At 40.7% G+C, this 16,472-nt stretch overlaps 1 protein-coding gene across 5 annotated transcripts in view; it reads right to left on the bottom strand.

The window, feature by feature from the left end:
- Positions 1 to 351: 351 nt before the first annotated feature.
- Positions 352 to 16,472, bottom strand: part of NPR3 (natriuretic peptide receptor 3) — a 65,589-nt gene continuing 49,468 nt past the window's right edge. For 3 of the 5 annotated variants that reach the window (XM_030567370.1, XM_030567366.1, XM_030567369.1), the window contains 3 exons: positions 13,498 to 13,633; positions 11,635 to 11,722; positions 5,785 to 7,070 (listed from right to left, as the gene is read on the bottom strand). In XM_030567370.1, the coding sequence (XP_030423230.1) occupies positions 6,959 to 7,070; positions 11,635 to 11,722; positions 13,498 to 13,633 (336 nt within the window). In that variant the 3' untranslated portion in view covers positions 5,785 to 6,958. Of the gene's footprint in view, positions 2,607 to 5,784; positions 7,071 to 11,634; positions 11,723 to 13,497; positions 13,634 to 16,472 lie in introns of those variants that run through there. The other 2 variants (XM_030567371.1, XM_030567368.1) reach the window with 2 other exon arrangements.

The raw sequence follows: 16,472 nt of genomic DNA, 5'->3' as shown, positions 1-16,472 counted from the left end.
AATGTATGTTTGTAAGAAAGCTGTAGACCAGGAGTGACAGGATGTCCTAATGACTGTATTTTAAAATCTCAGAAATGTGTCAGAGTAATACAGTCACGAATGTAAGAGATTTTATACATATCCTGCAGTCCATTCTTGGGAAAAATTCTTCAGTGCAAGTTTTGCCTGACTGCAAGAATTTGCACACAGAGGTTTAATAGCTGGTTGATTTAAATAATCATGTGTCTATTTATATCTCATTGGAGAAGCCAAGAAATGTATCAAACATTTTACAATTATTTATCAAAGCCTTTTTTGGACTTTGACACAGTTGTGGTATCTTTCTTCTGAAACCATTAAAATGACTCCCAGTGTAATCAATTACTGGATTTATTTAATACTTCACCTTTGATAAGCCCTAGTCATTATTAAAATCAGGATTTCATTAGATGTGTAAAAAGTAAAATCAGAAGAATCTTTTTATCATTAACACACTATACTCTGATGTCTCCAAACATTAGAGACCAACAATAAAATCAACAGGTGATGAGAACAGAGCAGGAAAATGTACACTATCACATTTCTATTTCTTTAATGGGAACATTTTGTTATACTCTGGATATGTGACATTCTTGCCGCCTTGATGTGTTTACAAAAAATGTACACAATTAAAATCAGTGGGCACTGATGAATGTAGATATTTTAAATGACCAACTTGTAAAAGAAAGAAATACATTACACACATAAAACAGAGGTTATATCCACAGTCATGAATACACATTCTCCTTTACACAAAAATAATAAATAAAATCACATTATATGCATATAGTTCTACTTACATCAGTACAATATACCGTGCAGCTTTCCATTCATTTTTTACTAGACTGATACTACACTTCTGTGTTGTCCAGTATTTTTACATTGATAATGAATAGTAACATCCCAAAAAAGGGGACAAAGTTAACTTCCACAGTCTCTATCCTGAGTCCTCTTGGTTTCGTGATAATTACATACTAGGCACAAGGAACAAAGCAAATCCATCCCATCACCTTCCTCTCAGCATTCTGCCCCAAAGCCTGGGGCTTTATATTTTTAGACATGCTCAATAAAATAAACACTCTTATTTAGGTAAGCACTTAGTTTTAGAGGTGAGATTCACCCCTGGGCAGAAGGTCAGCCCAAGTCCTATGTGCCACTTAAATTCAATTTAAGCCATATTTTGAGGTCTTAAGTGGGATTTAATTGGTGAATAGTCCTTAGGCTGGCCCTCTGAGCTTAACTATAAAATCATATAGACCGCATCCTGTGCAGAAAGCAAGAGCTTGATCCTGCTCTCACTGAAGTCAGTAGCACATCAATGGGTGTACAATCAGTCCCTGAGTTTCTCTTTCTTTTCTCCCTCAACTCAACTGCGCAGGTATTAATTCTCTATTCCCAACAGACCTTTCCACACCTTGAATTCTTTGCTACACTAGAAGCCATTAAACAGTCAACACTTGCCAATCGTTACCCCCCAGTCGCCCCAGATATGTACTAAATACAAAGAAAAACTGTAATGATCTCGTATACCACTATGTGGTAACTGTTACATTGGATTTTTAGTGGTGCCTCCTATACTATATGGAGAAACACCCATGCATGTGGGTCATAGGGGATAAGGCGTCAAAGAAATGAACCAGATCTTCAGCTGGTAAATATCAGTGCAACTCTACTGAAGTCAGTGTAGCTGTGCCAGTAATTGTCAGCTGATGATCTGGCCTAATGTTTGTAAAACACATGGCTACACACTTTGCTGTGAGAGAATTGTGCAGTTATTCCTTGTGCAGATCAGCTTGGATTAAAAAATTAACAATCAAAACAAGATTTTTTAAAATCCCTTATTAGGTACATTTCCTCTGCTTGCTCAAGTGTCTGGTAGGAACATTCACACAACAGAAACACCAAGCAACAGTTTACACCGAGTCAGGATTTTTAACCTTCTGAAGTTTCAGCACCTAATGAATCCACGAAAGGCGTCTGATGTGCTGTAGTTTAACACATAAACTTTAACAGTGTCAGATTCTTCAGAGTATTTTGCGATCGATGCAGACTATTAACATTAGTGGTTAATGAGAAATTTTGAATGAACTCTAGTCCAGCACCTTTTAAAAGTCATTTTTGTAGGGTCTAAATGTGGTGTACACCAGTCAGAGGCATTTTGAAATGTGCATTCTGGAATAAGCAATTCTGGATTTAAAAAAAAAACCTACACAGTTATTTCATAATTAAACACTAATCCAAGATAAAGTCTCCAAGTCATAGCAATATTATTTTCCTGATAAAAAGTTAATAATATCCTTGTAAAACACCAAAGCCTCTCCTTTAAACCAGATGGGTAAAATATAAAGGGATGGTCTCCATTTCATATACATGCTAAATTTAAGACAGAATTAAGGCCAAAAAGACGTACACAGGTTTCTTGTGATTCCCAAGAGGAGAAAACACTATCATAGCCCACTGCACTACTTGTTAACCCCTTCAGATGGTCCAGTCCTGAAATCTTTCACTGGCAACATTTCTATTGACTTCAACAGAAATTTGGCCTCATATGGTCTACGGGATGATTTTCATTCCGTATTCGAAGATGTCTGAAAATAAAAGACCACACATCATTGAAACTCCTTTCTGACTAATATTTCTATAAACAGAGATGTGCACAGTGCAAATACTTCAACTTTCTCATGTGAAATGTGTCATTTAAACAAAAGCTCCTGTACTCATAAACTCTGCCTGCAGATATTCAGACAGCCAATGGGCATTAGGCATATATCTGAAAGCAGAGCTTTCCCCAACATCTTTAACTGCTACCAAAAAAAAAAAATTATGTATGAATTCTCTATTAACTATATCACTTTAACACGTATGGATGTGCTTAAGTTTGTGTGCTGAAGTGCTGGGCTCATTTGTGGCCTTTATATGTTGATTATTTGTTGTTATTGTTATATATGGATAGCCACAAATACAGGTTTTGGTTAAACAAGCTTCTGAAACCCACATATTACAATACATTTTATTTACTTGTATAGCCCCTTAGATCCAAAGAATTCTTTAAAAACTTATTTGAAAATCAGTGTTTTTTGTTTGAATTTAAACATTGCCCTGCAGTATTTGAAGCCTAAGCTCTAAGCTACTGCAGGAGAACCAGAGAGGGAGACTGACTAGTCTATTTTCCTTGTCTAAATTGAGAAAAATGTAAAAAATAAACAAACCACATCAACGGTAAAAAGTAATGTTAAAAAATTGTTCACTTTTAATCATCTATGGTGTTATTACTAACACAGGACAGAGATTTAAAAAAAATAGCTAAACACGCATTCTTTCAACAGCAGTCTGCTATGCTCCCAATGTTATGGTGCCTCCTCTGGAAGTGAATAAAGTGGGTTGTGGTGCTTTAAGCTGTGGCCAGTCCTGCATAGGAGCCCCAGCTGGTGAGACTTCCTGGGCAATGCTATCTAGGGTTGTGATTAAAAGCATACAGATAATCCAGGGCTGCATGATTTTTTTTCAGTCTCACAGTGACTCTCTAATTACCCTTTTCTGTTTTCTCCTCAATTCCATTTAGCTGAAACAAGATCATGTGATAAAAAATTGTCCTGTTAATTACCCCAGATCCTCTACCTGGACTTAACTGTGCTTGGCACAAGACCAAGTGATGAGGACAAATGCAGCTTGAGCCCACCTTTGTATTTCTGATCTGTGAGGCAGCTCGGGGGGGACAATAGACCAGCCTCCCGTGTATGTCACAGCAAACAAAATGTTTTGTTTTGTGAAAAAATATAATATTTAAACTGCCCTTGGTTTACTACAAAAACATTTTGGTTTTTATTTTTTGCTTTTTTCCTTCCCTCTTTTTCTTTCCCTACTTTCAGTAGCAAAACAGAAAATGAGAGAAAAAGAGGAAAAAAACAAATTGAATATTTCCAAAAGTGACAAACAAATCAAAATGAGTTTGAAACCAGTAAAACATTTTGCTAACATTTTCAAAATCAGTTTCAACTAAAACATTTTAGAAATTTTCCAAAAAATTGATCAGCTTTTTTCAGCCAGCTCTAGTGCAATGTGAATTCTGCTCTAACCTATGCCAAGCTCGGTGGTTCATGGCTTGAGGGGGGCCAGTCTAGTGACAAAAGTTCACTGGGCTATAGTGGTACATTGGCCATGTCATTTTTTCAACAGACGCGCACTGCAGACCTGGGCTGTGAAATGGGTTATGTTAGAGCCTCTACCTTACTCTGTGCTACCCAATGAGAGGGAATCCTTAAGGTCTCAAATCCACAGTTTCCAGCTGCTTTGATCTACTCTGGAGCAGCTCCAAGAATGGGCCCCTGCCTCGATGCCTGAGGAATCAGACAGAACTTCACAAATGCAGGCAGTAAACCCAGGACTGGCACTAGGGGTTTTAGCGCCCTATGCACATGGCAATTTCGACGCCCCGCGTCCTGGTCCTGTGGCTCCGGTGGAGCTGCCGCAGTGGTGCCTGCGGGAGGTCAACCGGAGCCGCGGGAGCAGCCGACCGTCCGCAGGCACGACTGCGGCAGCTCCACCGGAGCTACCTGCCACCCCCTCCGGCAAAATGCTGCCCACCAATAATCCTGGCGCCCTACGTGATTGCCTAGGCCGCGTAAATGGAAGCGCCGGCCCTGAGTAAACCACATGCCCAGATACATATTTTAGAAAAAAGTAGATCAAACACACCAGCAAAATCTGTCCACACACTGAAAAAATAGAGAGCTGTAATAAAACAAATCGGGCCAAATTCTGCTCTCCATTTACTGTAAGCTACTCCGGTGCACTTTCTCTGGATTTACACTAGTGTAAATGATGGCAGAATCTGGCCCTTAGAGCAGTGGTCCCCAAACTTTTCCTCTCGCGCCCTCCCCCTTGCCAGTAATAGAATGTGTCTGCGCCCGCCCCGGGAGTGGAGTTATGGCTGGGCTGGGAGCCGCAGCTGGGGCCAGGAGCAGGAGCCAGCGGCTGAGAGTAGGGGTCGGAGCAGAGCTGTGGCCAGGGCCAGGAGTGGAGTCAGGGTATCCACTGTGGCCAGGAGCTGGGGCTGGAGCGGAACTGGGGGCAGAGTGGGGCTCAATGGAGCTCCCTCCCTGTCCCCTGGTAGGGGCTGGCATGGGCCCTGCTGTGCTGCCCCCAGATGTTCCTCTGTGCGCGCACACCCCAGGAGGGTATTCCCCAGAGTTTGGGGACCACTGCCTTAGGGACTAGTTTTAAGGGCTCTGTTAAAGAAAAGTTTTCTTAATATGAAAAATTGCCAGGATAAACCAAAGGATTCACAAACTTAGTAAATTTTCTCTCTCTCAGGCAATACTCTTAGAGCGATTACTCTCCAAATCAGGCATTCTAAATAATACCTACATTTCCTGACTAGAAAGTGTTCAGAACTTTTCTACATACAGTATAAAATAACCTACTTTTAACAGAGCCAGTCCTGCTCCAATTGAAGTCCATGATAAAATTAATGAGATAATTATCAAAGATACCAATGTCAGCAGGATCTGGATCAGGCCCCACAGCAGCATCTTAAAGCTCCAATCCTGCAGACGCTTTACTTTACCCATATATGTAGTCAGTCTCATTGATTTGAACGTGTGTAAAGTTAAGTGTCTGCAGGATTAGGGTCTAAATTTGTAATCTGAATAATTTTTGGCAATTTTACAACTAATTAATCAATTGCATTTTACTTTAGCTAATTAATTATTTGCATTCTGCACATGCCTGGGGAAGAGGGAGGGGAAAAAAACTGGTTAATATTCATAAACCAAAATAACTTTTATTTACATCAATTACTTCCTGTGTACATTATTCACACTGTAAAAATATTTCTTCAAACCTTCTCGCCTTGACTTTTAATTTTATCAAAGCAAAAATAGACCATTTCTAATCCAAAAATACAAGATAAAGAAACCTAAAAATAAAATGCTAGCACGGAATGTCATTTTTATAAAAAAAAAATCTTTTGAATTACCGTTACTGTACAAACACTCCCCTATTATTAATATTTACAGAGTCTGGATCGTACCCTCCTCTCACTGAAATCAGGGGCATTTCTGCCATTGACTTCAATGGGAGCAGAAGCCAGCCCTTTAGGTACTGCACTAGCCTTTCTAAGAGGTGGTGATCGTGGAGAGAGAGAAGGATGATGACTCTTCTGGGATGTTTTGTTACAATATAAAAGCATATGTCAGGCTGAAGAAAAAGCACTTCTACTCCAGGGTTCTGTTTCTCCCTTTGCTTATGTCTCATACCAGTGAAACGCCACTGACTGCAATGAAGCTACTCTTGACTTACACTACTATAAGTGAGAAGAGATTCAGTCTCTGTATTCCCTGTCTTGATTTTGATACTGTACGTGCAATGAAAAAATGACTTGAGTGTTTCCACCCCCTACTTTCTCAATAGTTATTTACATCTCAAGTGCCAACTCCTGAGATTAAACTCTAGCGGTCTTATCCTGCACCCACTGAGGTCCAGGGCAAAGTGGCCCATTGGTTTCAATAATGCAGGAAGCCCATAATGAAGACATCTTTATTTTAATGGCAAAGCAGCACTGAAACCACATTTTGATATCCTTGCTTGTGATGCAGCTAAGAAAGGAAGCACTAGGAGTTAAAAAGAAGGGGTCAGGAAGAAGCATTCCCAGCCCTAAGCACAAAACTGCTGCCCTCAATAAATGTCGTAGAAAATATCCTCTGAAAACACTAAGAACATCCTATAATGTGAAATTATCTTTTTTTTTTCCACGAGATGAAAGGCCATGTGGCATAATGTGATTAGTAAATCATTCCTGAGTTTTTGAAAGAAATTAAGATAAAATGACTCTACTGCTTAAAGAATTAGTTCTTCAAGAGCCTCTTCTTTTACACTGATGTCTTTGGTTTTGTCCATTTCCCTAAAGTTTTTTCAGGAAGAATGAGACTTTTTTTCTTCTTTATGCGGCAGAAAAATGAGATCTAATGGAGTCTTCACGTAACTGCCGATGCTTGCCCACATTACACTCTTCCTGTTGACTTCGTCTCTCAATAGTTATTCTGTATTTCTTTCTGCATGAAAGGAGAGGAACAGAGTGAGAAATCCTCCCTCAATAACAAGATAATAGGACTTCTCTTTCAAAGAATGCCTACAGGGGAGAACTGGGTTTCTGTTGAGAAATGAGAAGTGACAGAATCTGAAACCCTGGTAAAAGATTAAAGTCGTTTGCCTTGAAGCATTTTGCCCTAGCCCAAGAATTCTGTGTAAAAGTTAACAGGCATTCTCAAGGCATGCAGACACAAACATTTTCTTCTTTGACAATTTGTGAACTAAACGATGAGGACGTTTTTGTATAGTGGCATGGGAACTATGCCAGATTACTCTTTTTGCATTGATCAGAGCCAAATTACTTTCTTATACCAGACATGGGGGCCACTTTCTGTGGGATCCGCACAATGGATCTGACTCTTTATGCAGTCAAAACTCCCACTGAAGCCAGATACTATCTAATTAGCTCCTCACAACATCTACATGAGATAGATTAGTGTGTTTATATCACTGGAAGGGATCTTAAGGAAAACTGGAAAAGAGATTTAAATGATATCTAAGGGGTATATTAAATTGCTTGTGCATCAGCCATAGTTTTCCATGTGTGCCCACCTCAAGCCCTTATCAAGAGTCTCTTTATATTATTCATACATTCAAGTAAGGTACTAAACCCACTTCCTCCCATAAACCTCCAAAATGAAATTTTAGAAACTCTGAGTCTAATACTTTTAATATTACACCTATGAACCCACTGGGTTTCAGGGCTAATTATTCAAAAGGGCCTCAAACCAGCCCCTGTTGTACATGCAGTTTTTGCACAATATTGCTTTTGCACACAAATGACACAATGTTCACATACACAGGAAATTTGCATTCAATTTGCATGAACAAGAGGATTTAAGTCCAGGATTTCCAAAGTTAGGCTTCTGAAGATGCAGCTAGGCACTTAACATGCTAACACCCTTTTGAAAATGTTAACAAGTGCCTAACTCCTATTGAAATCAATGGGACTTAGGCACCTAGCTGCTTTTGAAAATCCCACTAGTCATCTTTCTGAATCTTTAGGTACCTAAATACTTTTAAAAAACAGACTCTTACTTTATGTATATTCTATTATTTCTTTGTGCATGGAAGTTGTTGAGGCACAAAACCAGGCCATTTTTGGAAATATAGCCTTTTACTTCCTTTCAACACAATATAGCAGAAGAACTATGGTTCTGATTTTTCAACAAAGTGTAGTTGTACACTCAAAGATATGCAAGAAGTTGTATCCCTAATTGTGGTAATTACACATGCAGATGACCAAATAGTTGTATAACTATATTTGCATGCACATTAGTGTAACTGCTTCATAACTATGGATGCAGATACAAATAATTTTTGTGAACACAATCCTATATGTGCTTTTCTTAAAATCTGGCCCAATTTGTCCAGTGAATATATGCCAGGTCTGATATTTAATTCTTGCCATTCATTCTAATGGATTAAATAAGGCCCTAACCCTCCACTCCCTAATGTCAATGTGTGCAGAATTCGTCCCCAAATGTCAACGTCAGAAGCACTTGGGGCAAGTCCTCTGCTGGTGCATACTCTCAGTTTACACCAGCAGAGGACTATGGATCTGCCCCCTAGTGTGTGTAAAGTTAAAAAAAATACCACCCTTATATTTTGTACTTTCAAATTGGGAGTGTTGTAAAAGATGCAAGGGTCTGGCTGTGACCATGCACAAAGTAAATTATAAAGGCACGTTTGTACCATCTTTTTGTCTTTTTCAAAACATAAATGGGGTCTTTAATCATGTATTTATGTACTTGAAAACTGTTATCCCGTCCCCCTCAGTCTTTTCTTCTCCAGACTAAACAGACCCATTTTTTTCAATTTTCCCTCTTAGGTCATGTTTTCCAGACCTTTAATCATTTTTGTTGCTCTTCTCTGGACTTTCTCCAGTTTGTCCACATCTTTCCTGAAATGTTGCCCCCAGAACTAGACACAATACTCCAGTTGAGGCCTAATCAGTGCAGAGTAGAGCAGAAGAATTACTTCTCATATCCAGTTTACAACACTCCTGCTAATACATCCTAGAATGATGTTTGCCTTTTTTGCAATAGTGTTACACTGTTGATTCATATTTAGCTTGTGATCCACTATGACCCCCAGATCCCTTTCCACAGTACTCCTTCGTAGGCAGTCATTTCCCATTTTGTATGTGTGCAACTGATTGTTTCTTCCTAAGTGGAGTACTTTGCAATTGTCCTTATTGAATTTATTTACTTCAGATGATTTCTCCAGTTTGTCCAGATCATTTTGAATTTTAATCCTATCCTCCAAAGCACTTGCAACCTCTCCCAGCTTGGTATCTCCTGCAAGCTTTATAAGTATACTCTCTATACCATTATCTAAATTATTAATAAAGATACTGAACAGAACCTGACCTAGAACTGATCCCTGCAGACCCCACTTCATTTGCCCTTCCAGCTTGACTGTGAACCACTGATAACTAATCTCTGGGAACAGTTTTCCAACCAGTTATGCACCCACCTTATAGTAGCTCCATTTCCTTAGGTTTTTTAATGAGAAGATCATGTGAGACAGTATCAAAAGCCTTACTGAAGTCAAGATATACCACATCTACCACTTCCCCCTACCCACAAGGCTTGTCACCGCCGTTTCCACAAGGCTTGTCAAAAAAAGCTATTAGGTTGGTTTGACACAATTTGTTCTTGACAAATCCATGCTGACTGTTACTTATCATCTTATTATCTTCTAGGAGTTTGTAAACTGATTGCTTACTTCTTTGCTCCATTATCTTTCTGGCTACTGAAGTTAAGTTGACTCATCTGTAATTCCCCAAATTGTCCTTATTTCACTTTTTATAGATTGGTACTATATTTGCCCTTTTCCAGTCCTCTGGAATCTCTCCCATCTTTCGTGACTTTTCAAAGATAATTGATAATGGCTCAGATATCTCCTCAGTCAGCTTCTTGAGTATTCTAGGATGTATGTCATCAGGCCCTAGTGATTTAAAGACATCTAAGGTGTCTAAGTAATTTTTTCCTTGTTCTTTCCCTATTTTACCTCTGAACCTACCTCATTTTCACTTATTAAGTTAGATGTCCAATTGTTAGTAAACTTTGTGAAAAGTGAAACAAAGAAGTCATTTAGCACTTCTGCCATTTCCACATTTTCTGTTATTGTCCCCATCCCCACCATTGAGTAATGGGCTACCCTGTCCTTGGTCCTCCTCTTGCTTCTAATGTATTCGTAGAATGTTTTCTTGTTACCCTTTATGACTCTAACTAGTTTGAACTTGTTTTGTGTCTTGGCCTTTCTAATTTTGTCCCTACGGACTTGTGTTATTTGTTTATATTCACCCTTTGTAATTTGAATTAATTTCCACCCTTTTTAGGACTCCTTTTTTGAGTTTCAGATAATTGAAGATCTCTTGGTAAAGCCAGGGTGGTCCCTTGCCATTTGTCCTATCTTTCCTATGCAGTGGGATAGTTTGCTCTTGTGTCTTTAATAATGTCTTTGAAAAACTGCTAACTGTCTTGAACTGTTTTCCCCTTAGACTTTCTTCCCATGGCTGACTTAATGATATGGAGAGGGAATTAAAACTTCTTAGAGCAGTACTTTTCCACCGTAATGTGTATTCATTGACTGTGCAATTGACCAGCATTGACTGCCCACTAAAATTTGGACTTTAAGTATCTTCTGAGCAAAACTAGTCAAATATTGGAGATATTTCAGAATGATTGCTTAAGATGGGCTTGTACATCAGAAACACAGGTTTCATTATGTTTCATTTTGTTAACCTGTATTTCAAAAACAGCAAAAAAGGGGCAGTTGTCTTAATTGTTACTGTTGCATAAAAACATTATTTCATTGTAATATACAAGGAATCAAATGTATTCTTTTTACTTATTTTCTTCCATGCATAAGGAAATACAGAACAACATGTATAATATGCTCAACAGTTAAGTCAATGGAAGTTTTGCCTGAGATGTACAATGGCCTCAAATGTTGGTTGACAGTATAAGATTTAAAAATACACAAACAACCTAGCAACAAAGCATTTGGTCCTCCTTCTTGGAACCCACAGAAACTCAACAATTCCCTTTGGCCAACTGTGCTAAAACAGTCACTTTGAAATATCTCCAGTATAAAACTGTTTAATTTTGTTCAGCAGTTAATTAAAGACATTACTCTGCTCTACTAGGCAGCTGGTCCTGTGCACGATCACTACATGCACAATGCTGAAAAATTGCCATAGGAAAGCTTTCCACACCTGTGAGCTTTATTATGTTAGCCGTGAATTTACTGGCAATACTAACACAAGTAAAATTACCCACAAGCATAAGGGATTGAAGGATCAGGGCCTAACACAGTAAAGCTGACTCAAGCATACAAAACAGCTATTGAGACAGTGAAGTGAATGAACTGGCTTCAGTGGGAGTTTTGCCCCAGAGAAGTAGGCCCTTGTTTTAGCACTTGTCTGTCTCCTCTCCCCATACCAGACACAGGCATGCAAGGTGTGGAGAGGTTTGGGCTCTGTAGTTAGCTAAGGAACTTTTAGTAACCGGGACTAACCTGAAAAAGTAGAAAGCCATTAGTAATCCTGCTCCAAGTAAGGCACCCACTACGATCCCTGTAACTGCTGACTCTCCCAGGCCACCTGCTTGAAAAAGCAAAAAGAAATAAACGATCAGCATTCATACCCGGAACTGTTCATGTTCACATTTTGGAAAACACGTGTTAAAGAAATGACCAATGCAAAAAAATTACTAGAGCTGTTTATAACCTCGTTCAGACGGGGCTTGAGGGGAACCTCTCCTTTGGTTCAAACTCATGTGATTTTATTTTCCTCTCTGCTTTACTCTGAGTGTTGGGGGTCAACCCTCTCACCACTACAAAATCAAAGGAACACTCAGTCACAATTGTAATAAAAGTGTGATATAGAGAAATGCAGGTAAGAGATGAGTGTGTAGGGCCTACCCCTCACGACAGGGGCTAGGATTACAATAGATGACATGGCAGGGGTCAGGGTCTAATGACTGCAGCAGCTACTATGACAGAAATGACCGAGTTTCACCTGGGTTAACATCAAAATTGTACACCAGCCCAGGTTTAATGCAAGGATGGGCTCATCTTCACTCAGTAGCCTCACAGATCTCAGCAAACCTTTTGATGAACCTGGGCTGAGTTTCAAGTAAAATTCACGTGATTTTAGTTCTGTGCTGAAAGTTTTGCACATGAAGTTATAGTCAACAAATGACTATGTGAACACAATCAGAAATCAATATTCAGCTGAATGGTGAGAACATAGCACTTTGCCACAGAGTTGAGTAGGTGGCAGAGCAGAGATGCAATGACCCCGGGGGAGCTCAGGGAAGAAAGTCCCTCTAGGGAGCAAAAAAGGAGCATGCTCGCGGCATCAGTCTTTAGGAGGGCATAGCCTGCTTCTCTTGCCATGCCTGGCCCACACCACAGGCTGGTACAGAGGAAGGGGGAAGCCATGGACCCGACTCCTCTTCACGCTTCTTTGACTCTTTGAAGGGCATTGCTGCTCCCCACCCAGGGACACATGGAGATAACAAGGGGGCACAAATGCCCTGTCCCCCTCTGTGCTAGTCGGGGACAGACCAGGCCAGAATGAATGTATACAGAAAATTATAGAGTACAGCTATTGTTTTAAATCTTAATGGAAAAGAGGGAAATAATACTGTCGAGCTGGAGGTATCTCCCAGCTCCAGAGCTAGCAATTCATCTCCTGCAAAACCCTCCTTATAAAAGGGGAGCTAAGACCATCCTTTTGAGGGAGATGTCCACAGCAGAGGGAAACTTGCCACAGAAATATTGCAAGTAACTTCTTCCAGTCACCTCACTGTCCCCTCTGTGAGGCATGTTCTGTGAACGCAAGGAACTGGAAAGAGATGAGGCTGCTCAAGTTGAGAATCCCTGGAGAGCACCATCCCAAACCCCGTGGAGAGTTAATGCTCTTCTTATCAGCATCTGTCAAAGAGGTATGATTACGCCTTGTCTCAGGGGACAAGCTTGCATATTCCAGCTACTCACTGTGTTTGCTCCCTTCTGGCCTGCGGAGAACTACCCGTTTATTTTCCTAGAAGGAGACTTCCATGGGCTTAGGGCCAACACAGACGTATCTGTAGCATAATGGGCATGCACCAGCTTAATGATGGGAGCCTGACAAGATGTTGCATATCTGCTTGAGCTTTTTTGTTCCCAGTAGCAGCATGCAATGTCTGGGAATAAAGATCTGTTCCAGCCATTATAAACAGAACTGTTTCAATACGGCACAACTGTCAAGTTACTGCTGGCATTTTCAGGCCCAGCAACTTTGACAGTGTTCCATTAAGGAATGTGAGTGTAAACAAGAGGATGCTGTCTCTCTTTCTTACAGCTTGGAAGGAAACATTAAGTCACTAAACTTACATGATTTACAAGGCGTATTGTTCGTGTGCTCTAAAACTCTGTTTTCATCTATTCTCAGCTTGCCAGGACCCCAAGGATACTTCACATTTGATCGAATTTCAAAACGCCCTTGCTTTCCATAGTAGTCCCCAATCACCTGTGTAAAAACAAGAAATGATAATGCTTTTCTCATGAATTTATTCCCAGAGAAAAGAGACACACTGGACAGCTGCATGTGCTTGGAACCTTGTGAAACGTCCTGATTATCCACAGGACTTGAATAAGTTGTCCTGTCAGAATCCCACTGATGCGATCAATAATTAGCAGCTGTCATAAACGATAAGTAAGAGTTAATAGAACAGAAGTACTTCATATCTCTTTTGCCTGTAAAGGGTTAACAAGATCAGTGCGCTTGGCTGTCACCTGACCAGAGGACCAATCAGGGGACAGGATACTTTCAAATCTTGAAGGAGGGAAATTTGCGTGTGTGCTGTTAGATTTTGGTGGTTGTTCTCTCTGGGGGCTCAGAGTGACCAGACGTGCAACCAGGTTTCTCTCCAGTCTCTCCGATACAGGCTCTTATAAGTTCAGAATAGTGAGTACTAGGTAGATAAGGTGAGTTAGGTTATGTTTGTTTTCTTTATTTGCAAATGTGTATTTGGCTGGAAGGAGTTCAAATTTGTATTTTGCTGAAAGGATTTTGTACTTGTATACTTAGGCTGGGAGGGTATTCCCAGTGTCTATAGCTGAAAGACCCTGCATCTATTCCATTTTAAATTTACGAAGATAATTTTTACTGTTTTTCTCTCTTTAACTAAAAGTTTCTTTTTTAAGAACCTGATTGTTTTTTTTTATTCTGGTGTGAGACCCCAGGGGAGGGGGTCTGGATTCACCAGGGAATTGGTGGGGAGAAAGGAGGGAAGGGGGAGAGAGAGGCTAATTTCTCTCTGTATTAGGATTACTGTCTCTCTCAGGGAGAGTCTGGGAGGGGGAGAGAGAAGGAGGGGGGAAGGTGAATTTTCCTCTCTGTTTAAGATTCGAGGAGTTTGAATCACAGTGATCTCCCAGGGTAAACCAGGGAGGGGAAGCCTGGGAGAGGCAACGGTGAGGGAAAGGGTTTACTTTCCTTGTGTTAAGATCCAGAGGGTCTGGGTCTTGGGGTTCCCCGGACAAGGTCTTGGGAGGACCAGAGTGTACCAGGCACTGGAATTCCTGGTTGGTGGCAGCGCTACAAGTACTAAGCTGGTAATTGAGCTTAGAGGAATTCATGCTGGTACCACATCTTTTGGACGCTAAGGTTCAGAGTGGGGGTTTATACCATGACAGCAGCACTTATGGCTATGGACAAAATTCTAGATTATAAATCTAGGGCTTTCCATACGTTGCTCTGCTTTAGTTACTGAAATCAATTTCACCAGCTTTCTGCCTCAAACAGTAAATGGCCAGGGTTCAGAGAAAATTTGGAGTTAGCTTGTTTAAAACTTTGTGATGGTTCTTGAAATGGTTCCTGATGGGGTGTACCAAGCCTTTTGTGGCCCACTGCTGGAGGCTCTACAATCCTACTACACCTCTCCCCAAGAAAGGAGCAGGAAAGGTGGGCCTTCCAGACCTGCCTGGAGCGGCTGCACAGATACAGCCAATCAGAGCCCTGGAGGCTCAGATAAAAAGGAGCTGTAGAACCGTAGCAAGTAAGTTCCTGGGACCAAGGGCTGAGGAAGGGTGCTTTTCTCTGGACAAAGGAGCTTGAGTGGCAACCAGAGTTTGGTTCTGACTACAATCATTTAAGCTGGAAGAGAGAGGACCTGAGACCTTTAACCCTAAGATAAGTGGATGAAGATAAAGGGGCCAGGTGAGAAGAGGTTTAGGGAAATAGCAACAATGAACTGAAGTGAGTGGTATGTGGCTGCTGTGTGTGTGGCTGCTGGTGGGCTGGAACATGGAGTAGTAGGCAGGCCCAGGCTCCCCTACCAGCCACTAGCAAAGTATTGTAAACCCTGTGAAGGAGACAAAGCTTGTTTGGGAACTTCAGCCAAGGGCTGACTTTAAAGGGCCGAGAGCCAGAACTGAAGGCCCTAGTAAGAACTCTTCCTACCCCAGAAGGGGTTCATTTTGACTGCGACCAAGCTGGAGGACTGAGCCACTGGAGGGCTACCAAGAAAGGTCGACAACCTACAGGGGTGCCAGGAGTGGGAAAGACCTGCAGTATCTCATGCAGCAGCAAGTGCTCCAGAGGTGTTATAGGCCAGAACAAAAACCCTTTAATCTGATCTTCCACAAACTTTTTGGCATTTGAAATCTGGACTCAGATCCTGACTTTCTTGCATGGAGACCATCTCTACCAAGTTCATGGACCTCAGTAAACCTGGACCAAGGGTTTTGGGGTTGTAAAGAAACTTAAAAGCAGGAGAGCTTTGCCTGATTTTGGGTTCCATTCTATAACGTTCTGAGAGGTCTACATGCATTTCTGTTTTCTGTTCAGGATTTTGGGTTCACATGTGAGAGTTTCAAAATCTAGATTAGGATTCTGAACTCTGAACTTCCTTAAAATTCAAGGCTGTATGTAATCAAGTTTGTGAGTTGGTTCCTTCCTTAATATTATATGTCCAAGAAGACGATTCATGTTGCATCCAACTAAACATATAGGATATGGTTTACTACTGCAGCAATCCAGTTTAATGCCAGTGGAACAACAGAGCTACAACAGTATACAGATGGAATAATACAGTAGGGAATCTGGCCCAAATTATCTGTATAATTAGCAGAGTAAAAGAGGCTGCTTTCTATCTACTTGATGAAATTCACACAGGAGAATATTTTAGGCTCCCATTTGTGGGTGCAGTTTGCAGAAATAAAATGCAAGAACAAATGAGTAGCTGCAACTCTACCTGATTTGTGCCTCCAGTCAAGTACTGCAGTTAGAGGAACAAATACCCAGATATGTGAACGGCATGGGCAAAAATGCAGGAATAAATTCTGCCTGCAAAAGGAGAAGAGCT

This window comes from Gopherus evgoodei, chromosome 6 (genome assembly GCF_007399415.2).
Source record: "Gopherus evgoodei ecotype Sinaloan lineage chromosome 6, rGopEvg1_v1.p, whole genome shotgun sequence".
In the NCBI taxonomy this organism is placed as follows: Eukaryota; Metazoa; Chordata; order Testudines; family Testudinidae; genus Gopherus; species Gopherus evgoodei.
The sequence above is the reverse complement of the archived record's forward strand: the minus strand, read 5'-3'. Positions and strand labels throughout refer to the sequence as shown.